Below are 24,962 nucleotides of genomic sequence, written 5' to 3'. Positions count from 1 at the left end.
GTCCATTTGAGATTGTTCAAACAATTGTCAAACAGATTAAAGAGTTTTAAAGAGTACCAAACATGTTCAGACAAAAATTGGCAACTTCAGGTGTCAGGAGTCTATTTGCTTCCTCCTCCCGCCCTCTTACTGGCAAATGAAGTAGGATCTAATCTGGGCCCTCTCTCCTGGCACAGCCATGCCTTTCGCTGGCACTGTGTCTGGCAGAGTAGTGGGCATTTGATGATGTGAAAATTTAAGTAATAAATACTCTGCAGCTGCTGTTTTGCTCTTGGAAACAGGCTGTGTGAAGACACATAGATACACTTGTCAGTGGTGGCAAATATCAGCTCTAATATTGTTTTTATGGCCAAACAGTCAAACGACTGACCTTCTGATTAGTGGACGACCCGCTCTAAGCCACATTTTTAGGGTACACTTTTTACATCATGGTTGCTTTTAACTATTTAATTTAACTGGATGAAGCAGCTCGGCCCCTCGGAGACGTCCTGTGTTCGAACAGTGCCGGAGAAACACCTATTTTTAATGTGAATCTGTCTCATTAATTGGTTTAAAAACCTCCTGAATGATTGACACTGATTGAATCCAAACTGGGAGAAGCTGACTGCAGTGATGGTGCTGCAGACACCAACTCCCATGATCCCACACTACTTCACAACGTCACCAATAGAAACACAGAGTTGAAAAAAACAAACTCTTAATTACCTTTAGAAAGTTCAACCTGTTCTGTTCCTGCATTGGTGCCACAAAAATGCATCCAGGTATAAAGATGGAAAACAGCGGTTTTGGATTAGAAAGAAACAGTAGTGCACACTCTGCAGTGATGTGTAGAAGTTGAGATACAGTCTAACACACAGCCAACTCTGCTTCTCCAACCATCTGACACTCTACTTCTAGTGGCTCTTCAGGATCCTGCTGTCTTGCATGTGCTGACTTCTGGCATCTTGTCTGGTGTCATTTCTCCGTGCACATTAAGCAGCTGTGGTGATGTCACGGTTAAAGAGGTGGGCGATCTAAAGATGAGTGAGTTCATGTTCTCCATCTGGGTTTTATTCACTAAGAGCGAGAGGAAAACAGAATATGAAGTAACAGCAAATGAAAAGCCTGTCCCACAGTCTCAGTGCTGGCATCACTCATCCTCATGGGAATGGACTGATCTTAATCACACTGGACTCCTTTCTCTTCCTAACAAGGACCTATTGTCCCTTTCTTTATTGCCCACCTTTAATGAGAATATGACAAGTGGCCATAGAACAGACATCAGCTGTTCTGTGTTTCTTTCTTCTCCTGCACTGTCTGGATGATACTTCCTGTAGTGCATGCTAAATAATCCTGTATAACGCACAGTGCTGATTTGGTGTTAACATCTTGCATGTGACGGTACATAATTTAGGAGTGCACGCTGTCCCCATTCTGTCAGTCATGGATTCATCCTCTGTGAAGTGCAGAGAAAAGTGACTGTAGATTTTTAATGGCACTCTGGATCCTTGTGAAGTGCAGGCTTGTCCAGTGACAAATTCATCTGATTGGGATGAAGTGCTTCCTTCTTTTAATGTGAATTTCAATGGCAGCGTCCGTTCAATCCAAGCAGGCTGGACTTCCTTTTGAAGAGGGGCTTTTAACCGAGAGTCTAATCTCAGTGACATTCAGAGCTGATGGAGCCGAGCGTCTGATTCTTCATTTTTATAGCCACTGATTTTCTTCTAAATCTTGTGTTTTGGTTGATGATTATAACGTTGAACTGGGTTCCCTTTTAAATCTGTAGATTCACGACGTTACATTTACACCAGCGATGTGTCTTTACCTCTCTATACTTAGAGCACCTCACTTTCTCAACCACAGCTGCACACTCTGGGAATGTTAAACGGCTTTGTTGCCCAAGAAATTGTGCCAGTGTTGGCAGCTTCTCCCACAGTCGCCAGTTTATTCAATAAGGGGATCGTCTCTGCAAAGTGCCTATCAATGGCAGAGTACTTAAAGAACCCACAGGGATATAGGATTTCCATTCCAAACTAGGCCATTTGTTTGTGTGTGTGTGCACGCGTGCATGTGTGTGCATGTGTGTTCGCACATGTTGCTGAGGGTGATGAGTGTCTATCTCCTCACACAGGCTGTCTGTCTAGCCTCTGCTCTGTGGGTTTGATTATGATGCATGCATGTGAGAGACACAGTGCCGTCTTTGTCCGTGCGCTGCTTAAGCTGCTTTGTGTGTGGATGCGCCTCATGCACAGGGACCTTTGTCATCCTTTGAAACAAGCAACCCCCTTGTGTCGGCATCCCTGTTTGCTGATGATCTGAAAACAAACAAAAAAGCGTTTTCAGGCGGCACCCAGCTCACGCCAGGCATCAGTCAATACTCTTCATATTTGAGAGGGGTCTGGAAAAGGCTGGCGGCCGCGGCCCACGCTGATGCCTTTTGAAATGCCACAGTTAAGCTCCGCTGCGACAATGAATGACCACAGACAGCAACAGACAGACAGTGCCAGGCACATGCTCTGTTGTCCAAACAGAGAATATGTGAATAGGGTACAGTGACCAGCAACATGAAACTGCTGAATAATACAAGTGTCTGAATGTGACACGCCGTCTATTCAGTTAGTGTCATTACACAGTGTTAACAAATTCGTGGTCCCAGCACGTCTGAATGCTGATTCCATTACCTTCCCTGTCAGTGTCAAGTCTGCCGAACAGTCTTTCTACTGTAAGAAAAATTATCGTTGGAACTTGAGTTTCTACAGTAAAGAGTGTGCTGACTGTGAAGTGGAGTCTGTGTCGTATCGCTGCTGGGAACCAGTGACAGTCCCAGTGGATCTTTACGTTTCTTTATCTGAAATTATTTCACTCTAGAATTAAATGTGTGTCTGATGTGATCATTCACACCGACTGGTCTAAACACAATGAGCATATTATAGACATAAACTTTATACGTACTAAATGTATGTGTTGTTCCTGTTCTTGTGTTGGAGCAATATTTGCTTTTTATGTAACTGTAGATGAATAATGTAGATTTCTTTCCATTTACAATCACTCAGTGGTGAATGTATGTTACATTTATTATTTAAACTTACAAACAAGGTTTCAAGATTTTAACTTTAACTCACTTAAGCTGCAAAAAAGGCATCTGTCAGTGGCTCAGCAGCTGACACAGTGATAAAGACCTTTTTCATGTTTTATTTACAGTTATAAAACCAGGTAACTCAATCAGCTGCTTTGTGAATTGACGGAGGTAAATTCTGATTTGATCACATAACGACTTGAACACTGTCTCAATATGTCCTTTTGTTTTGGTTTGTGTTGCAGGTGCTCAAGCAACCAAGAAGTCCGGTATCCCAGCCCCGAGAGAAATCCCCTCCACCATAACAAGAGACCGCATCTCTCTGAGGGACCAGCTGAGAAGCTCCTCCAATAAGAGGATGGTTTCCAGTGCCAGCACTTCCAGCCTCTCCACCCTGGCAAAGCAGACGCGTAGTACGACCAAGGCCCGTGGAGATTTAGAGGGCCAAGAAAAAGGCCTTCTGGAGTGCCAGGTGAAAGAGCTGCTGGCTGAGGCCAAGGCTAAAGAGTTAGAGATCAGCAATCTCAGGATGGAGTTGCAGCGCTGCAAAGGTAAAGCCTCCACTGCTTCGTCTTCACCCTCACACAACTCTATCTCACGCCAAGAGTCTGGTGCCGATCGAGAGCAGGGACAGGTGACGGAGGCCCTTGTTCTGGTCGGGGAGCTGAGGGAGAAGAACGGGAAGTTTCAGAGAGAGCTGGCAGCGCTCAGGGAGGAGAACCAGGTGCTGAAAGAGAAGCTGCTCTGCCTGGAAGCTTCTCCGCTCTCCAGAACCAGCTCCCCCTCCAAGCCTTTGGTGAATGGCCTCCCATCAGACTCCAACTCCTCAGCTCTACAACAAGACAGTCTCCCTTCTACCACCAGCCCACTCAAAACCTCTGTCTCCTCCAGCTCTGACATCACTAAGGACTCGCCGTCACCTGACTCGTCAGAGTTTGAGAAGATCCCGTCGTGCTCAGAATCGGTGAGCAGTGGTGTCAGCGGTGAAGTCGTTGCAGCAGGGGCGGTAACCAATGCACAGGGGCAGGATGTGTCGGTGCAGAGCCTAACAGAACAGATTCACAAGATGGAGGAGAGCCACCACAGCACGTCAGAGGAGCTGCAGGCAACTCTGCAGGAGCTAGCCGACCAGCAGCAAGTGGTGCAGGAGCTGACGGCAGAGAACGAGCGTCTGGCTGAGGAGAAGCGCCTCTTGCAGACCTCGCTTCAACAGCAGAGAGAACGTCTGGAGGTGCTGGCCCAGAAGAATGAGGCGCTGGCTGTCCGACTTCAGGAGCAAGCCCAAATTCAGGCCCAGAAGGAGGAGGAGCTGGGCAGCCAAGGGCCTCGGCTGGCCGAGCTGGAGCAGAGGTACGCCGAGTTGGTGGAGAGCTCACGCTTTGAACGGGAGAAGCTGGTGGACATCCAGCAGCAGCTGACAGGGAGCCTGCGGGCTCTGGAGGAGGAGCACCAGGAGGCCCAGGGTCAGGTGCACTGCCTCAGAGAGGAGATGAACAGGCTTCAGGCCCAGCTGGACAGGGAGCTGGAGGCCGGAGGTCAGGCAGCACAGGCTGCAGAGGAGCAGAAGGTGACAGCTGACTGTCTCAGGCTGGAAAACAGTAGACTGAAGGCGCAGGTGGACATTGAAAGACAAAAGGTGGGTGAACTTAAGGCCATGCAAAGTGCCAGTGACAGCACTGAGCTGCAGAGCCTGCTGAAGACAGCCCACACCGAGAGAGACAGGCTGGAAGTGGAGCTCACTGAGCTGAGGCAGGAGCTGCTACAGGCCCAGGCCGAGACCGAGCACGTGCGAGCCACCATGTCCAAGGTAGGAGGGATTCAAGGTTACAACTCAGTTTCCATGTTTTGCAGTTTGAAAAATTTTACAGTTTGGAATTCAGTCAGAATACATTAGTATTTATCATTAAATATAACATGTTGTTTGTTTGTGTTTGTTCTATTTACACGAGTTTATTTAGATCTGGAGAGTTCTCTGGTCAGAGAACGTCTCTGTATTTTACACTTGGTTGCTTCTATTGTGACTAAGTGTAATTGTACTAAGTGGTGTGTGCACAAGTTCAAAACATTAGTGACATTAGCTCATTAGTCGTGTTGTGTTTGATGAAGCTTTCAGAGATTCCCTGAAGAACAATCTCTCTGTCCACGTTTACTGTAAACTACAAAAAGCAGAGACAGTTCACTCGTACAGAAACAGGAATAACACTAAGAGACTAAAATGTCAGTTATTTGTCTGGTAATAGTTTATCACTGATGCTAATGATTAAAGAATGTGAGTCAAACGGGCGACCGTGACATTTTTTATAACTCTTGGCTCCGTCACTGCCTATTGAATGTGACACACATCTGCCCTGATGGTTTGAACATGACCATTAAACAGGCTTCACAGCTGGTGTTGGGAACCTTTCTTCACCACCACAGCACATTGACTCAAACTGTGTTCATATGTTTCTCAGTCATCACTTTGGTTTTCCCCTTCAACACCACGGATACCAGAGAGGTGTAGCTTTGGGGTCATTTTGGATCATGTTTTCTCCGAAGCGAGGCGTGTCGCCGTCAGCTTAGTGATGTCGTCATTGTTGGAGTATGACAGCGGTGCCAACAGTAGGGTGGTTCACCAGTGGGTGACCCTCTGAGTCACACTCCTGTCCTCTGCTGTGTGGGTGTGGGTGTGAGGGTGAGGCCACGCCATAACTTCACTCACAAACAACTTAATCCATCAGAGCCACATGGTGTCAGCTGGAGAGCGTCCTGCATAACTACATCATTTACTTAGTTTAGCATATTATCCTCACAGAGATCTGCTGTGCCGTCTCATCTCTCAGGGCGACTGCAGTCATCATGGTGCACTGACTTCAGCTTCAATAGTTGGAGAGTGACACATGGTGCTGAGCTCTTGTTTCCATGAGTCCTTACATGACATCTGTTTACACTCTGGCCAAAACACTCACTGAAAACCAGAACTTTAAGAACTTGAGTGACAGATGAAGAAGTTAGGGGTGAAAAAAAATGTCTTGTGAGACGATCTGTACAGTGTTGGGGAGGGTAATTTACTTGTGGTGGTGGGTGGGGCAGCATGTGGCCGCGGTGCATGCAGAGGCTCATGTAGTTTAGAGGTGGAGAATGTAACAGGTTATTTTCATTAACTACAATCTACAAATGTCCCCTAAACGCCTCACATGCCTAAAAAAAAAAACTTGCATGCACGTTACCGGTAGACTGGAGCTGAGCAGCTGTGCGTAGAGAAGGGCCAGTGGTTAGGGGGCATAACACATGGGTGCAAATGCTGGTTTGACTGCTGGCCGGCCCGACTCTTTGCTGCATGTAAATCCCCTTCTCTCTGTCCCATTTCCTGTCACTCTCCTCTATCCCGTCATCTAATAAAGGCATGAAATGGCCCAAAAAAAATTACTTTTAAAAAAAGGAAAAAGTGAAAAGGGCTCGTCTCCACTCTGCAACTTGTGTGGCCAGAGAGTTTGAAAAAAGTGAAACAAGGCATTCTACTGATTTTCCTAAATTGAAACCGAATGACTTTATCTACCTGGGTGGGTCCTAATCTGCCTGGGCGAGCCGCCAAGTAGATCCCATGTTTGGGAAGCACTGGCGTATTAATCTGCAGTCTGTCTCATTGCAAAACATGCAACGTATTAAGGCTAATTAGATTCACCACGGTTACTTTTACTTTGTTACTGCTTGTCATTAAATTAAAACTAATGGTTTGTTTTCGTCAGACTAAACAGTCTAACATATCAGACAAATACCGTAACATAATTTAGCCTGGTTGAATTAAATTTGTGTGAGTGGTTTCCTCATCATCCTGTTTTATGAAGCTTTTTATTTACAGCATCTTTACTAATCTTTGGGACAGGTGGAGGCCAAATGCCAGCAGGTTCAGGAGTGGGCCGAGAGGAGGGAGCAGGAGCTCGGCAGCCAGGTGACTTCCCTGGAGGAGGCCGGGATCCAGGCTGAGAACCAGGTGAAGGAGCTGAAGGAGACCATCTTTGAACTGGAGGACCAGGTGGAGCAGCAGAGGGCCGTCAACTGTCACACCAACCAAGCCGTCCTGGACATGGAGAGTATGTTCATTTCACTGGCAGTGATTCTAATGTTTAGTATCGTCTTATCTGTATCGATGGTGTGGACAGAATATTAGAAACACCTTCATTACCGAACATTATAAGAGTCATACATTTAAGACAGGGCTGTTGTAATTAAACTGTGCTAGTTAAAGCTAGGTGCACCATATAACTAACCTTATAAACTGTAAACTGAATGTAGATAGATAGATAGATAGATAGATAGATAGATAGATAGATAGATAGAGTATATGCAGTTTAGATCTGATGAGTGGTGCCCACGGCTGAGGTGTCGAACAGCCCGATGGCAGTGAGGACAAAGGATCTGCTGAACTCTGTCCTGCAGCGCAGCGAGATGAGACGGCAGCTGCAGCTGTAGCATTGTACGTGACAATGAGATGCAAAATTAGTGGACACTGTAGCACATCTGTCTTTGACTTCCAGTTACTGCAGTTGGGAAATACGACTGGAAACATTTTACTCTATGTCCTCAAACTGTTGATGAATCAGATCAGATTGCTCCACCGTTACGATTGCTACCAGAAACATTTCTAAACAGATCTAACTCTTGTTACTGCAGGTAAATGAGCCTTTACGCTTTAGACTGGCTGCTGTATCTCCACCATTTCTGCCTGATCTACACTCTAGTCTACAGTGCAAAGGTTGGGAAGAGGTTCTCAAAACCTCGACTTTGTCTTTGCAGATCTTGCCAAAAAGCTGGAGGAGCAGAAAGCTGAAGCAGAGAGACAACTGAAAGTCTTCAGTAGACAGATGAAGGTAAAAGAGCTTCAACATTCAGACCCGTTTGGCTGCTTTATAACATCTGTGGTGACATGATTCATTTTTTAATCAGTCGTTAAAGCGTTTCAGGCTGAATACACAAACCAACTGTGAGCAAAGCAAAAAATGTTTATTTTAAAGATGATATACAGTTTCAAAAGGTCAAATGACCTGGTGACTCACTTTGGTCATTTCACCACGCAACATGTGATTGTGACATCCTGAGATCTGATCGAACTTTGAACATGTGTAACAACATCTCCCTTCTCGTTTCCTGTCTCTCTCTCTCTCTCTCTCTCTCTCTCTCTCTCTCTCTCTCTCTCTCTCTCTCTCTCTCTCTCTCTCTCTCTCTGTACCTTCAGACGTTTAATAAAAAAAAAACTGACTTAGAAATGAAATGTGCCTCCTCTGACGGGGCGGAAGAGCTGTGAGGAGGAGCAGTGTGACACAGGGGCAGTAGCCATATTGCGGCGAAACGCTCAGTGTTAGAATGAGTATAAAGATGAACGTAGAAGTTTTAATGGCCTTTTCTGCCACAACACTCTCTGAATCCAAGTGACCGTCTGTTTTACAGCCATCCATCATCCCTTCATGGCGAATTAGTAACACCCAAACAATGCATTTTAGTTGGATTAGCACTTTAAGGTCAGGATGATGTTCCAGTGCTCAGCTTTTCCCTGTCTGTGTGCCAAAATATTCGACCTTGGAGGAATCTTTCCACCGAGTATTGTTCCAGTAGCGTTGTGGAACATGCAGGTAGGCTGTTCAGTGAGTGTGTGTTTTGGCAGGCACTGGTTTTCTCCATGGTATTCTTCTCTGAACATCGCTTCTGTTAGGTGTTTTTTGTTTTATAATATCGGACATTATCGAGTTCACCTGATACTAGGGCTGAACAATGTGCAAAATAATCATATTGTAGTTATTTTAGATTGTGATTTTTTTTTGTTTGGTCTTGCACCAAACAAACATGTTCCTTTACATCTGAAGAATAAGATTTGTGGGCCGGGGCGTGTCTGTAACACTCGATGCTTCATTTATGTCGTGACACATTTCACCTTAAAAAAAGCAGCTCCTGCGATTTGGATATTGCACATGGCCATTTAACTCCTTTTATCTCCTCTTGTATTTGCCTGATTGTTGATTCATGGACACCCAAGTCTTACTAGATGCTGAAAATTTAAAAACCTAGTAGTAAATTCCAAGTTTAAAAGACATAAATTCCCAAGAGAAATCAAGGTACCTGAGTAGAAAACAGCATCCAGTACAAGCCTTTGATGTTGAGGTTATAATGCCAAAAGAAAAACTGTGACGTGCTGATCTTTGCCTTTACAACGCTGAATATAGACCCACATATTTTACCTCAGTGCTGAGAGAAATCTGCAGTTCTTTTTTCCAGTGTCTGTTTTGGTTCAGAGACTGTTCTTTTTAGCCTTGGGAGTTTTTCACTTTCTTTTTCTGAAATTTGGTTTGAGATAATGTTTTGATTCCACAGATCTCTATTGAAGAAGTAGAAACTGCTGTTAACAGAATGTGGAAAACAGTCATACAAAGTCTAATGTAAATGCTTTACCAGTGTCTTTAGTAAATACACGAGGAACTAAAATGGCTTGTGAATCATTTCTTTATCAGGTTTAATTTATTTATTGTTAGACTTTATTTTTTTAATGCTGACATTCAATTAAATCCAAGTGTTCACAATCATTTCCTGTGTCAGCTGATGATTACTGACTCTATGACTTTGCATGTATGTGTTTATATTTGCATCTACCTGTAGAGTATACATCCATGTGTTTGTGTCTTCAGGATGAAAAAGAGGAGTGGCGCCGGTTCCAGGCGGACCTCCAGACGGCGGTGGTGGTGGCCAATGACATCAAGGTGGAGGCTCAGCAGGAGCTGCGTGCACTCAGGAGGCAGCTGCAGGAGGAGCAGGATCGCAGTGCGAAGCTTTCTGCAGACCTGGAGGCCCTGCAGGGAGTCAGGTACCATCTCCACCATACTACACCACCACCACCCCCCCAAACCCCACCCCTCCCTGGGCTCCCCTCGTTTAGCATCGGGCTGCAGTTCCTTTCTCTCTCAACACAATGTGGAGATGAGATACCTGCCAGAGTCTTGCCATATCCTCCATGTTTTATACAAGAAGTGCCAACAGCAATATATTATAATTTTAACTCCCAAGAATCTCTTGCTTAAGAGGTTTGTAAAATTCCTATCTGGTATCAAAGCAGGAGAGAATCATTTAGTTCATATCTTGGTATTTCACAAGATGAGATCTTTGGTGTTTGAGAGTTTCTCTCCCTGGGATTTGGCAGACTCTGGTGGTAAATGAGCAGTCTCCTGTGGTATTTCCCTCTGTGTATTCTACTCCTTTAAGCTGCTGCCCTCTCTGTCTCCCTCTTCCACACTGACCATTGCCCTGTAGTAACATTCATACCTCATACTTCACAATAAACTACTGCATATTTTATTAGATGAGATTATCATTATGTGAGAAGGCAGATGTGCTCGACGCCGCTTTGATCCAAGTGTGTTACAAACCGACACTGGAGCCAGTGTAACGCGGCCCCCTCTGAAAATGTTGCACACAACTGTATCATGCTTTTTAAGACTTCATGTAGTGTTGTTGCACTGTGGCCATGCAGTAATGTGGTTGATGTATATATAAAGCGCGTGGCATTGATTTGTGTGTGAGTAATATGTATATAAGTGTTTGAGCGTGCAGATGCCATGGTGTTTTTGACAGTGTTGTCTTTCATTATCACGCCAGGTCAATACCTGTGGCAAAGTCTAGACCTGCTTCTGTATAGCTCTCTGTTTATCTGTGTGGCCAGTCATGGTGTAATTCTTTAAGCAAGCGAATGATCTCTAAATGATTTCCACTTGTCATTCACACGATATCACCTCACACCTCTCATGAGAGCAGTTTCAGTTTGTATAAGATTGTAATATTTGGTTTAAAACCAAATATTTCTTGTTCAAATTCCATGTAGTCCTGGTGAATATAGTACATTACATATACAGTATATTACTGGTTTTAGACCATGGCTAAATCAGCAAACTTTCCCCAAGATTAGCTGTTACGCTACGTCCGCTCCCCACCTCCAGCAGCTCCCTGTGATGACTCTGTCAAAGATGTCCCTCTGAAAAGCCTCCCTATGTAAAGTCCAGGTGAGTTCCCTGCCCTGTCAGCCCTCTCTCAGCCCTGTGTGCTGCTGCTGCTGCTGCTCACTGACCTTCCTCTCTGTGTTTGGCTTCGTGTTGTTGCTTCAGCCTGTCTGACTCTGTCTGTCTCTCCATATGCTGGCTGACTGCACCTTCAGGACTGTCTTTACCTCTTTGATTTGCTTTGCCTGGTCCTTTAAAACCTGCCATTCCTGTAGATGTATCTGGTGCCACCTGCTGTTCTTTGAATGAATAACCCTCCTACTTTTTTGGTTAAATAGCAGGATGGTCTGTACGGCATGACTGGGTTAAACTCATGCTATGCATCATCTGCTTCAGATACATTTGCATAGCGTCTTCATCACCGGGTGATTTAGTCACACTTGACATTATGAGTGACCTTATTAATCCAATGAGGTATGCATGGAGCGGTTTTAAAAGAATCCAACAGTGCCCAGAGGTCTGCATTTCATAACAACGATGTAAAGAAGAAATGTAAAGTCCCTAGTTCTGCTGCACATGTTTGATGCACATGTAGATGTTTACAACAGTCTTTATGCAGTCGTTGTTCACAGTCGTTCATCTTCCTTCTTTTCTTCTTTGCAGAATAAGCACCGGAGCCACTTTTGATACCAAGACGGCAGTAGAGGGGCACTAGAGAAGTGCCCTCACCTCAGCACCAGTGAAGACAGTGTTATTGTTGCACTTATTGGCTTTCTGTGTCTTTCAAAATGTAACGTGGTGAACCAGTCTCTTTGTAAGCCACAGTGAGCAGTGCAGACACAAACAGTCTGGTTTCCATTTCTCTCTTTACATTTTGGAACCTGTTGAATAATAATACTGTGTTTTTATTTCTCGATGAATGTACTCTTTTATGTTTGTAATTTTCTCGACTTGTGTTGAAGAAATGCCATATGTTTGAGAGACTCTCCTTTTTATACTGTGCAAAGCTGCTTTGTGCCTTTTTAGAGAGTTGAGAAGATAGGAAGTGTGTGACCTGTGACAGAAAAAAACAAAACAGGATGAAGTATGAAAAATACTGGTAAATGTTCAGCCAGTGGTGAAACTGAAACAGTGAAGGTTCCCATCATTCTGCCGACAAAGACAGAAAATCCATGTTTCAAGGCAAGAAAAACGCAGCAGAATTAACATAACTCAAAAACTAGGTGACTCTTTTCTTTCTATCTCTGTATCAGTCAAATTAGTGTCACTTTGACCTCTTTGTTTAGTTTAAAACTTTACATTTATCTGATCTGTAAAAACAAAACTTCACTTTACTTTAAAACTAAAGTTTGGTCTTTGTTCTGTAGTTGGAGTAAAAGTGAATGCGGTGTCACATTTAGCCATTAGATGGCACTACAGAACACACAATTACCACAAACAGGTGACTTCCATGTGGATCCTCTGTGTATCCTCTGCTCTCTTTGTCTATCTTACATTTACACGGTAATGTATACCGTATTATTATGATGATGTCTTTCTGCCAGATAAAATAAGCAGAGCGATATCCGTGCCGGCAGAACCAGAGCACTGCCAAAAAATTAGATTTTTATTACTGCCACAAACACTGACAGCTGTACCTCAGAGTCATTTTTACTCACCTCAAACCAACCAGAAGGTTGACGGTCAATTTTAACTCAAAGACCAAGACGACTGTGCCGCAGGTTCCTGGAGGGATTATTTTTATCCTTTTAAAGCAGATGTCAAATGATGAGTTTCTAACATTTCACTTTTACTGACAAATTATAGATAGACAATAGATATACAGTGAGGTCCAAAAGTCAGAGACCCCTTGGACCCCATTGTATGGATTGAAAACCTCTGTTTGGTTGATAATAGAATCAACCACATCTGACTTATCTGAATGTCAGAGGTGGCGTGAGGCTCCGACGCTTCCTCCCTATCGATCGATCTAGATTTCACTATGTTAAATATATTTAAAGATTATCTTCAACACCCTTTTTATTTTGTCAGATACTCAAACCCTGCGATGTCACTCATTTTGATGTGGTAAGATATGTCACTTATCACGCACGGTCATTTTATCACGATTGAGCCAAACCCTTACAGGACATTCTGTGATGTAACACGATGGCTCACGGTTTCAGGATCTCAGGTTCTACTTAAAAGTCCAACTTTTATCACAGATATTCAATTTGTGCATTTTTTTTTAATTAAAAGCCATATTGTTCGACCAGATGATGGTACTGGTGCTCAACATGTAAACATTTGGATATGCCCAAAAAGAAAACAACAACATGGAGAAAAAGAAGAGGTGGTAACAGTGTGAAAGGTCATTTTCTGTCTGTAGTGAAGCCATTTAATGAACAATACAGTGAATGTGCTGTTAATTTATTCTTCGGAGAAAGACTCGGAAAGAACTTGTGACTGGTTTCCAAAGCAGTGTACTGTACGTCTGTTTGACTGATGTTCATTAGGACAATGAATAAATAAAATTACACCAGTCCATCTGTGGTTGTGTATCTCTCTCTCTCCCTCTCTCTCTCTCTGTCTTCACTCTTTGGAGGTGAGTTGAGTTTAAGACAGACTCACTTGTCATTCATTCCTCATCCATCACTGATAAAGACACTCCACATCCTTGTTTACTCTGGAGCCTGTAGTCCAATGTTCACCAGGGCTGATGGGCAGAAAGTGTCCTGATGATTGGATTGCTCAGATTTTGTTCCTAATTTAGATCTGACTATCTGCAGCCGGTCGTCGCTTATTTACAGCTCTGCAGATCAAACTGTGATCACATGATCTCGTCAATATACATTCATTCCAATCAGGAGGTAATCTCATAAGAAAGAGCAGTGAAGAGAAGGTTTTGAAAGCCCAGTTCACATGCCGTCTCTTGTGTGTATTGTGTACGTCTCTACACAGCAACCTATGTTCATTTTGTCTGCCAGGTCCCAAGGTGATGAGGTGAGGGTGTCCGACTCCGATAACAGCCGTCACTGGTGTGGCATCTCCGTGATCCCGACCTCAGCCGCCGACGCCAGCGGAGATGCCGACTCGGAGCCCGGAGCTACTGTCAAATCCCTCATTAAGTCCTTTGATACTGTTGGACAGAGTGAGCAGCGAGCACCTCGACACACATGCGCACACACACACACACACGCACACGCAGGCCCTCACTGCAGCAGTGTAACTACAGAGGAGAGCAGCTGCTGCATATCTGTCATTTTCTCTGGACCAACGTCCTGTGCAGTTGTGCCGGACTGTGTGGCCTGAAGTGACCTGGAGAATGTTTCTGTCTGTCAGTGGAATCAGTAAATCTGCAGAAAGTTCAGTATTTATTATATAATAGAGCATATTCTAATTATTAATGTGCTGATTTGAATACAGCTGTAGCTCGCTTTGTCAGGTGAACACATTTTTTGTTGTTGTTTTTATTGTACAGTAGATTTCCCAAATGCATTAGTGTTAATACAAACAGTAATACCAGCACTTTAATTTTAATAACAGCCACTGTCAGTTGAGATTGGCTCCAGTCCTGCCACAACTCACAAGGATAAACAGGAAGAGCTGATGAATAGAGGGATGGAAACAAATATACACACGGTGGCCTCTTTTATTTTTAAATTCACTCGTAAAATCTAATGCAACTGCTCTGCTGCAACATCGCTCCGTACAGAGCTCACGATGTTTGGTTTTTCATGACGTCAAAAGTGTGTAAAACTGATTTTAAGGTGTTTTAATTTATAAGTATTTCTCTTTTTTTTCCTTCCTTCGTCCTTCCCACTCACACACAAGATAATATAATGCCGTTCAGTACAACATCAAGACCAATTATGACTTCTGTGCTAAAACATTTCATTGCATTAACACCTCTGTGACCGAGCCAACTAAAACTGAGCGTCACAGGCATCATAAAGGTCGGCTTTATGGCAGAGCAGTTGTGTTGGATTGCTTTGGACTGTACAGGTGTTTGGTACAGGTGTACCTAATACAGTGGACACTGAGTGTTTGATCAGAGAAAAACGAAACCACTTGACAGTGTTTGATAGTGACTCCACAAACCTTTTACTTTTGATGCATCACTCTCTACTACAGGCCTTGTTCTAACTCTGCAGTCACTTCATTGCTTCTTTTACTCTTTGTATAATCTTTAGATGTAGTGAAAACATGTTACAGCCATTTTCTAACAACCTTTCGTTGCTTCCAAGCTACAAACAGCTGTAATTTATTTATTTTTGTACTGGAGGAACAGTGGCCGTCTGTAATCTAAACAAAGAGACGCTCCCATACACTGCCCGTCCTTTCTGTAGCATCGTTAAGTCTCAGAATGAATGTGTTAATTATTTAGTAGAAATGATCTTTTGATGCAGTAACCAATGAGAGCTGTTTGTTGTCCGGTCTCTCAGATGGACCGGGTCACACAGTTCAAATGCATTCCTCACCGAGGAGCCCGCTGAGTGGGATTCCTGTTCGCACCGCGCCTGCTGCTGCTGTCTCCCCCATCCAGGTACACACCAAAACATTTTCCTGTCAAAATTAAAGACTTCCTGTGTGTGAAATTGTTGTCAATTGACTGTTCTCTTTCTTTCTTTTTTTTTTACCTTCCTTCAGAGACACTCGTACATAAAGCCGCTATCAAAGACATTGGAAAAAAGAATCAATCAGGGAGAATTCTCTCATCCTCACGGTATGTGACGCAGACGGTTTCAGGTGTTTCATTTACATGTAAATTCATATTTCATTTATCAGTCATACAGAAACAAATAAAGGGCCTCGCTGCCAAAGTCCTGCTATGAGTCAGGAATGAGTAAGGCCAATATGTCGAGTGAAATTAGCCCACACAGAAAGTTAAATGAAGAGGAACTACTATATGCAAACATCCGTCCACGTTTGTTTTTGTGGGTAATTTTTATGATTTTATGGTGAGGAGCTCATCTACTGTCAGCAGGTGTTTGAGCTGCTTCCTTTATGAGACGGCTGAGACATAATCACTCACCTCAGCATCAAAGTGCAGATTTTTTTTTTTTTAGATTTCTCTGCTCAGTGCTTTTCAGATGTGTCTTTGCACAGGTAGTGGTTAAAGTATAGACTTGTTCTGCCAAGACAGAGACCTCAGTTTGAGTGTTAGGAAGACTAGGCTGAAAACTAAAGGCAGAGGTTATTCACAGTCAGGACCTCAGGACCACACAGTGACATTTCTTACACGTCTACGCACATGAATTCACTTTCCATTTCCATTTCTTCTGTTTCTGTTTTCATGCACTGTTCTTGGATGTTTATACCTTACCCATACTTCTCTTGCAGTCTTACTTAACCAGATGTGCTTTATAAAGTCTATAATGATCCATCTGGTTCTGTCTCCTTCCCCTTGTCGCCTTCTTCAATCCCCCAGATAAGATGTCGGGCTGCGGGGAAGACCTGAAACCGAACAGCCTTATGAGGAAGAGTCCATCCCTGGAGTCTGTAATTAAAACTCCCGTCTCCCTCAGCAGCCGCACAGCATCCTTCAGCTACAACCGAGGCAACAGCAAACTCAGGTGGGATTACCCGCTAATTATTTCTGACAATTCCCTGTGAGATAATTCAGCTCCTCCTCCCTTACTTTGAAAACAGCAAAACATTTATTCTGAAAATTTTTACCACAAATCTTATGTTTGTTTTAAAATAATAATTCACTTCTGCATTGTTGTTTGAGCTGATTGATGGAAGGTTTTGGTGTTAGTGTATTATCCTTTTTAAGTAACAGCATGTTGGACTTTGGAGTTGCTCGACCTTTATTGCCAGAAGCCTGGATGTGACACAGGTGGCTTCAACACAGTAAATGCGGCGATTGCTTATCAGAAAGGGAAGAGAGTCACATGTTAGGCAAACACACTTTCCTCCTCTGACTTCTGGCATTATTGACCTACACACAGAGGAGCGGTCTGCACAGGAAAACGATACTTGAACGTGTTGGAGATATTCAGGCTCACACACAGACCGCAGGTACGACTGTAACAGGTTACGTTTGAGGGAGATGACACCTGAGTGTTCAGGTTTCTGTGTTGTCACAGTCAGACAGTGAAGTTGGTTCAAGCAAATACTACAAATACCAACACCCTCGGCTTCAAACCTCCGTACTGTTGACATTAATAATAAGCACCACTCACACTCTTATCTTGAAACTCCAAAGCCTGTCTGTCCATCCTCAGCTCCTCTGGTATCCTGTCATCATTCAGCTCCCTGCTCTCCACCGTCCGTACTCACAGTACACAATACATCGTTAAAGGTCACACCCACAGCCACAGATGTTTTTCCAGCATCTGTCTTCCTTGCTGCTCCTGCATATTAATGTAAATGTGTGGGGCCGTCTCTTCCCAAACGGCAGAGGAGCAGCAGTGTGTTGCCGTGTTTGGTGGTATGGTTTGACTGTTATGATATGGCGGCTGCATCACTGCAGTATTTGTTTGGACAACGCTCCCGCTGCCTCTGGCCTCGCGGTGCATGAGATGGACGATTAATGAATTTAACAGCGCAGCCGCTGTGACGTGTGAAATGTTTACCATACTCAGAGCAATGACCGTGTCTCGTGGTCTTCCCATGGCCTCAGCTGCAGCACAGACCCCAGGGAGCAGCCCCTCTGAACAATACCGCCGTAAACATTGCTCTTTTCTCCTCCTAGTGTCGCACAATGGTGCAGTCAGCCTGTAAGTCAGCCTGTAAGAGTCTGTAAGTTAGTCTGTAAGTCAGTCTGTAAGTCAGTCTGTAAGAGTCTGTAAGTCAGTCTGTAAGTCAGTCTGTAAGTCAGTCTGTAAGAGTCTGTAAGTCAGCCTGTAAGTCAGCCTGTAAGTCAGCCTGTAAGAGTCTGTAAGTCAGTCTGTAAGTCAGTCTGTAAGTCAGTCTGTAAGTCAGTCTGTAAGAGTCTGTAAGAGTCTGTAAGTCAGCCTGTAAGAGTCTGTAAGTCAGCCTGTAAGTCAGCCTGTAAGAGTCTGTAAGTCAGTCTGTAAGTCAGTCTGTAAGTCAGTCTGTAAGAGTCTGTAAGAGTCTGTAAGTCAGTCTGTAAGTCAGTCTGTAAGTCAGTCTGTAAGAGTCTGTAAGTCAGTCTGTAAGTCAGTCTGTAAGAGTCTGTAAGTCAGCCTGTAAGAGTCTGTAAGTCAGTCTGTAAGTCAGTCTGTAAGAGTCTGTAAGTCAGTCTGTAAGTCAGTCTGTAAGTCAGTCTGTAAGAGTCTGTAAGTCAGTCTGTAAGTCAGTCTGTAAGTCAGTCTGTAAGAGTCTGTAAGTCAGTCTGTAAGTCAGTCTGTAAGTCAGTCTGTAAGAGTCTGTAAGTCAGTCTGTAAGAGTCTGTAAGTCAGTCTGTAAGTCAGTCTGTAAGAGTCTGTAAGTCAGTCTGTAAGTCAGTCTGTAAGAGTCTGTAAGTCACAGGAGGGAGACCAAACTCAGAGACAGTCTCTGGGTTGTATACAGCTTCACTCACACCTCTGACCTCTGATTCATCTCAACTCTGAACTCTAACACAAATATGCTGAACAATTTACTGCTGGAATGTATTTTGACTTTCTCCATCATGGTACATGCAGTGATACAGTGTCATCATCACATGTCTCTAGATCCATAGCAAATACAGTTAATGTTAATGCCACATACTGCATGTGTTATTTGAAGACAAGTACGTTTCAGCTGTGATCTTCTGTAAAACATCATTTGTTTATTGTGTTGTTTCAGAGATTTTCCCTCCGGGCTGTAAACAGAGCTGGTTACTCTTTTTAACTTTCACCAGCTAAAAAAACTATATTTACAAAAGAGAAGGGATTTACATCAGGTCCACTTCTGAACTAGTTTTGGACACATACTGATGACATGCTGTAACTGTCCCTCTCTCTCTCTCTCCCTGTCTCACTCTGTGACTGTGGTTTATCCTTCCATGGTGACAGTGTGGAAAGAAAAGACCCCTTGGCTGCACTGGCGCGGGAGTATGGAGGATCTAAGAGAAACGCTCTACTGAAGTGGTGCCAGAAGAAAACAGAAGGCTATCCGGTAGGGATCAGAGGCCAGAGACGTCTTTCAAATACAAGGCGGGCTCCATTCACTTTCACACCCTGTTTTTCTCTGCATCTTTGTCTGACAGTTTTATTTTCGTCTCACACGCTTCAGGTTCTTATTTAAAAGTGAAATGATAGCACCCACTGCCTCCCTCGATATTGCACAGATGCAGTATTGTTTCTGTCTATGCCCTCAGGCCCGGTAGTTATCACTGAGGTGTTAGACCATAGTGGCACATTACTGTGTTTGCAGACACACCATTCACCCAGCTGTCATCTCACAGTCCGAGTCACAGAGGCAATGGAAACAGTCAAGCGAAGCCCTCAGTGTTACAGTCACGCTGCATTTATACGTGTGTGTATTTTTATAGCCCGCCTTGTCTTTATGCATGTCCATTTGTTTATGCATTGTTTTGTGTTGTGTTCCCATCTGTGTTCCCTGTGTCCATGGAGCCAAATGCGGACAATCAGCTGGCTTAGCTGCCCGACTAATATCCAGTTTAAGGAGCCCATTAAGCCCGGAGGGATTAGAGATTTGCCTATGTAATCATCATGTTTGTGTGCCAGCATGCCAGTTAGCTAATGCTAAAACTCTTAGCAGCAGGCAGACTGGGTCCATCCTGCGAACTTTAGTTTACTGCAGTTTGATAGAAGATTATTTACATTATTAACATCACTGACTGTGTCTCTGTCCTGCTCAGGCTCAGGCTCAGGCTCAGGCTCAGTCTAATAGCTTGAGGCTCTGACTTGACCAACTATGCAAAACCACATTTAATGACAACTGCTAAAAATAGGCCCAGCTTCCCCAGTGATAAATGGTCTGAATAACTGGATGAGTTGTCAGATCAATAGTTCCTATTTCTCAGGCGCAGCCCTGCTCAGTGAACTTTGAGTCACCTTCCCTTCGTCTGAGGTCGGGTGTTTGGTGGTCACACGGCACAGGTGTTGGTAAAACACACACAGCAGATCCTCTGTGATGGAAACATCTGACCAGATGAGATAAAACTGCTGCTGACCAACAGCCGCTCTGGTGATGTGTATGATAGACGCTGGACCGATGTACAGACCGTTAGACTGAATCAACTGTAAAGTAACGGAGCACGTTCACAACAAAAACTGCTGCAGAACTAATATTTCCCTTTACCCTCATGAGAAAACCCTGCACTCACCCTCTGAAATGTAGTGGAGAAGAAACATAAAGTACCATGAAATGAAAATACTCAAGTATAGCACTTGTGTGAATGTACTTAGTTACTTTTCACCACTTTTTAAACCTAAAACCCGCATGGATTTGCAAATCCCAGTTCAGTTCAGGACAGTGGGGTCCAGCGACACAAAACCCTTAATGGAGCCTTTTTCCCATTGGTCTGGATTTAACTATGGAACCTGTGATCCCCTCTCACAAAGGGTTTAGCAACATAGTGCGATTATTTGCAAGTATCAGGAATGCAGTAAGAAGATTTGGCTCCTAGGAGTGTTTGAGTCTGTGGCATAATCAGTCCCTGCTTGGAGTAACTGTGCTTGATCCGAGCTGTGATCCTTTATGTTTGTGCATGTTCTCCATGTGTTCCATGTGCCTGACCTGTAATTGGATTAATTCACAGACTATCGGGCAGTTAACCTCTATTTTTAGAACAGCTGTGACCGCCCTACACTGTACCACCTTAAGGGCATTTCATCATGAGACGTTTGTGTTTGCATTTCTGATTTGCAGCTCTTACTAATGTGTTCAGAATAATTGTTTTGTTTATCTAAAGAGAAAAAATAACTTCTCAACATTATATAAAACACTGAGTAAAAAGTCCCTTCCACTTTGATTCGAAGGACTGATGATAATCTAACCCATTATTTTATAAATCTGCTCTTTAACTTTCTATGGCTCTTTTTTTTTCCTCTCGAGCTTTTCTTCTTTGCCTGGGAATTCCTCCACCTTCCTCAGGGATTTCTGTTTGTTTGTGTGTGTGACGTTACAGTTTTCGCATTATTTACACCGAGATAAGTTTCATGCATCAGAAAATATGTGACCACGGGCCCCTCTGGAGTCCTGTGGCAAAATAAGGGGAAAAGGTTCCCGTCAGAGGACGTGTGGAGCTCCATATGTCTGGGGAAAGGTCAGGCTGTTGCAGTGTTATGAGGGCTCCCTCCACATGGAAGCCACTAAGTACTTTCCTGAGACCCAGAGACACTGACTGATCTGTCATACAGTGTGTAGCTGCAGGACAGGAAGACACAGGGTGTCTGAAATACACCTGCATCCAGGTTTCTCACTTTTTCTTTCCCTCCCTCTGTCTTGCTCCTGTTCTGCTCTGACAAAGGTTAGTGAGTTTTATCAATACAGCCACATTCACTTGGCGGTCCCCCTCTTCTCAGCTGTGGACTAAGGTCACAGAGGTAATAACTCAGCACTAATTGGCTCTTTAGTGTGGAGTCACCCAGTTGTAATTTATGTCGGCCTCCTCAGTCTACATAATTAATGGTCACTTTGAAGAGGCCCTTCGACCATCTCTGTTCATTTTCCGTCCCTTCTCTCGTTTCCAAACGGTGGAGTCAGGAAACAAGCTCATATATCTTGCTCATCTGCCAGCGCGGAGCCAGAAAAGCTGCCGTGTGAGATGAGAACAAAGCCGATGGGAGGGGTTCAGCCCCGTGCCAGTTGTTATTACAGTCCTATTGTTGTCAGACCTTTTGGTCAAACAGTGGTCTCATTAAAGTGAAACAGAAAACGGGAGCTATTGTAATCACGTCAGGAGATTATTTAATGTTTAGGTTCAGATAGCTGCCGAGGACGCATCAAATCTGTGTGATTATAGATGGCCTCGAAGCCCGATGTCACACTTGGCCTGTTTACTGTGATCAATAGCAAGTGCTCATGATCATCACAAGGAGAGGGTGAAATCAGATGCATGATGTGCTCAAAGAAGCTGAACGCAGCTTCATCTCGCCTTCATTATTGTTTCATCTGATGTAACGTGGTTCTGGCTGTGCCGGTTGTTTAATGCACATAGGTGACAGTGAAAGGAGTGACCATGGCCTACGTGCCTCAGATCATGCATCCAACTGAGCCGAGCCCTGTGCGTGTGTGTGTGTGTGTGTGTGTGTGTGTGTGTGTGTGTGTGTGTGCATGTGCGTGTGTGTGTGTGTGTGCGTGTGTGTGTGTGCGTGTGTACGTGTGTACATGTTTGTGTGGCTTTGCATCTGCTGTATGGATCTTGTGTCTGGACGGACTGACAGCTAATGCTAATGACAGCTAAAGAGTAGAAGAGCCTTGAATCCCTTAGGGAAAACGTTGTGCGTGTGTGTGAAGGGGTGTATTTACCCACCATGCACTGGTCCTTGGAGCAGCTGACCTGTGTTAATCTCTCAGCGGAGGATGAGACGTGAGCCCAGACAGACTCCGTCACACCTTAAATGTCAGATTCTGGGAAGCACAGATCGATCAGTGAAGACCTTAAGCTGGTTTCTGATTGACTCTGCCCTGTGGGAGAGACTGACGGGGCCTCTCACCGGAAATTAGTATTCACATGGGATCCTGTGCACGTCAGCGCTGGACTGGACGTGGACTTGAAACACAAGACCGCTTTCATACAACGTCTGTTACATTGGTTTTCAAGGCAGCTTGTAAGATGTGACTCTGAAGAGCGTGTTGCAGTCACGGGCCACACTCGGCCTGAAACCGGATGTTCTGTGTTCCTCCTGCTCTCCATCTCAAAGTCTTTACGTTGCTGTTGGACAGAAACCAGACTGCAATGAACTGTGATCATAAAGCCATAAAGTTTTCAGTAGCAAATTGATATTTTTTTGTCAAAACCTTTTGTGCATCCTTCTGCGTTATTTGTACACAGCTGTCGTTTTGTGTTCGGAAGCAAAATGTCGACTTGTTGTTTTTTCAGTTTTCCATAAGTGGCCATCAGCGAGTGGCTTTCTTGAACGTCTGGTGTGTTGGGAAACACTCTAACCTCCTACTGTATATTTATCAGGCTCTTTGATGTCTTAATTTAGGACAGCTCCGGACACTTTTTAAACTTTTTTTTCTTCTCAATTAACCAAAGAAGCCAAACAAAAATAAATGCACTGTTTGTTCAAGATGGGAACAATGAGCAAAGGGTCTGAACATTAGGCTCAGCTGGGCCTGACAGAGCAAAGCTCATCCGGCCTCGTCTGGGAAACACACACATGCACGCACGCACGCACGCACGCACGCACGCACGCATCCACACACGCAGGCATGCACAAAGCTATTGAAGAGACAGGAATGGGACCCCCAGGCGAGTGTGGAGTGGAGGTCAGACATCGAGGAGGGGAAGAGAGCTGGAGTTCAAAGAGTAGTCGTTACTGTATGTTCTAATAATGTGGTATTAACAGTAATATCGCTGTGAGTGAGATCATCAGTGTGAAATAACTCACTACAACTCATCGTGTAGGGGGCTCACTGCAGCTGAACATGACTGAAACGTCTTTAAAAATCTGCTGTATTGTTTTTTTTTTATTCCTAAAATCATCAATAATCATAATTTCTAAATGCTGATCCTCAGAAATGTGAGAACAAAAAGCCTTGAGGCCGACTCGGCTTGTGACATATTGAACAACCCTTGACACCTGGTTAGTGGTTATTAAATTCACTTGGCTCGACTAAGAGGCTCAGCTCAAAACAATGGCAGGAAATGCTGCGCTGTCTAATTAAAGGACCACTGTGACATTTCGAGAAATTTGCTTATTTGCAATCTTCTTTGAATCAGATCAGACTGTTGATATCCTGCACAGAGAGAAGTCCAGGAAGTGTCAGACCAGCTCAGCAAAAAGAAAAGCCGAGCTACACAATAGAAGAGTTAAGAAAATGTGAATCTACTGGGGATCAAAGACACAAAGTCGTAAAAGAAGAAGGGATAATATTATAGAAATGAAATCAGTGGCACAGCTGTGGGTGTTGTTAAATCAGAGATGTGCTGTTTTAAATCTAAACAATATTTTAAATGACGAGCAACAGTATTTTGCATTTTCCATACGGGCAGTTTACATTCATGTGGCAGATGCTTTTTTCTCAAGTGATTCACAAAGTGAGTTTAAACCACAAAGGAACCAGAGCCAGATTTCATCCAACAATTGCAAATGTGTTAAACAACCAACTCAAACTGGCTTCAGGTGCTTCAAGAGCTGTGTTTTTGTTTGTTTTACTTTGAAAGGGTTGGTACCAAAGGAGTAAATCTTATTAGATCTTACAGTGCAACAACATATAATATAATATAATATAACATAACATAACATAATATAACATAGAATAACATAATATAATATATACTGTAATATAATATGACATAATACAATATATTAAAAATTATAATGTAATATAATATAATATAACAATATAACATAACAACATGATATAATATAATATAATATAAAATGATATAATATAATATAATATTATAATCTCAGAAGTTTGATATTCAGATTATCTCTGAGAGGTGAACATTTTTAATCTAAGGCAGATCGGCACAGTTGATCTCTGAGCTCGTTTCCTCTTTGACCAGTGTCATCTTCCTCACTCTTCATCACTCTTCATCTTCTCCTGTGTGTAGAATGAGTCCATTACACCATATGTAGAGACTATGGACAGCAGCTCTGTGACCTGTCCTGTTGCCCTGTCTTCACCTGCATGTCCCGCCTGCCTGGGCTCTCAGCCTGTGTTTGCTCATGACCATGTCTCACTGTATAAGGTCCATCATGGCGTGCTCCCCCTCTCTGCCCCCTTCATCTGTCTTTTTTTTTTTTTTGTCCCTCCATTTCTAACTTTCAGTTTGTTTCAGCTGGTTTCCGGCAGGTCGTTCCTGGTTGTTTGTCTCGTTCACTCAGTTGAGGTGAGGTAGAGAGATTCTGTGACAGGACATAAACCGAGACGAGTTCATCAGTCACACG

The 24,962-nt window shown here is 43.7% G+C and overlaps 1 protein-coding gene across 5 annotated transcripts in view; it reads left to right on the top strand.

Moving 5' to 3' along the window:
* specc1 (sperm antigen with calponin homology and coiled-coil domains 1) overlaps nt 1-24,962 on the top strand; it is a 69,224-nt gene that overhangs the window by 32,258 nt on the left and 12,004 nt on the right. For all 5 annotated transcript variants that reach the window (XM_056397196.1, XM_056397195.1, XM_056397197.1 and 2 more), the window contains 9 exons: nt 3,301-4,862; nt 6,921-7,128; nt 7,832-7,905; nt 9,712-9,887; nt 13,980-14,143; nt 15,438-15,538; nt 15,643-15,718; nt 16,424-16,568; nt 18,942-19,044. In XM_056397196.1, coding sequence (XP_056253171.1) covers nt 3,301-4,862; nt 6,921-7,128; nt 7,832-7,905; nt 9,712-9,887; nt 13,980-14,143; nt 15,438-15,538; nt 15,643-15,718; nt 16,424-16,568; nt 18,942-19,044 — 2,609 coding nt within the window. The remainder of the gene's footprint in view (nt 1-3,300; nt 4,863-6,920; nt 7,129-7,831; nt 7,906-9,711; nt 9,888-13,979; nt 14,144-15,437; nt 15,539-15,642; nt 15,719-16,423; nt 16,569-18,941; nt 19,045-24,962) is intronic.

This window comes from Seriola aureovittata, chromosome 15, assembly GCF_021018895.1.
Source record: "Seriola aureovittata isolate HTS-2021-v1 ecotype China chromosome 15, ASM2101889v1, whole genome shotgun sequence".
NCBI classification, from domain to species: Eukaryota; Metazoa; Chordata; class Actinopteri; order Carangiformes; family Carangidae; genus Seriola; species Seriola aureovittata.
This window is presented reverse-complemented; position numbering and strand designations above follow the sequence as displayed.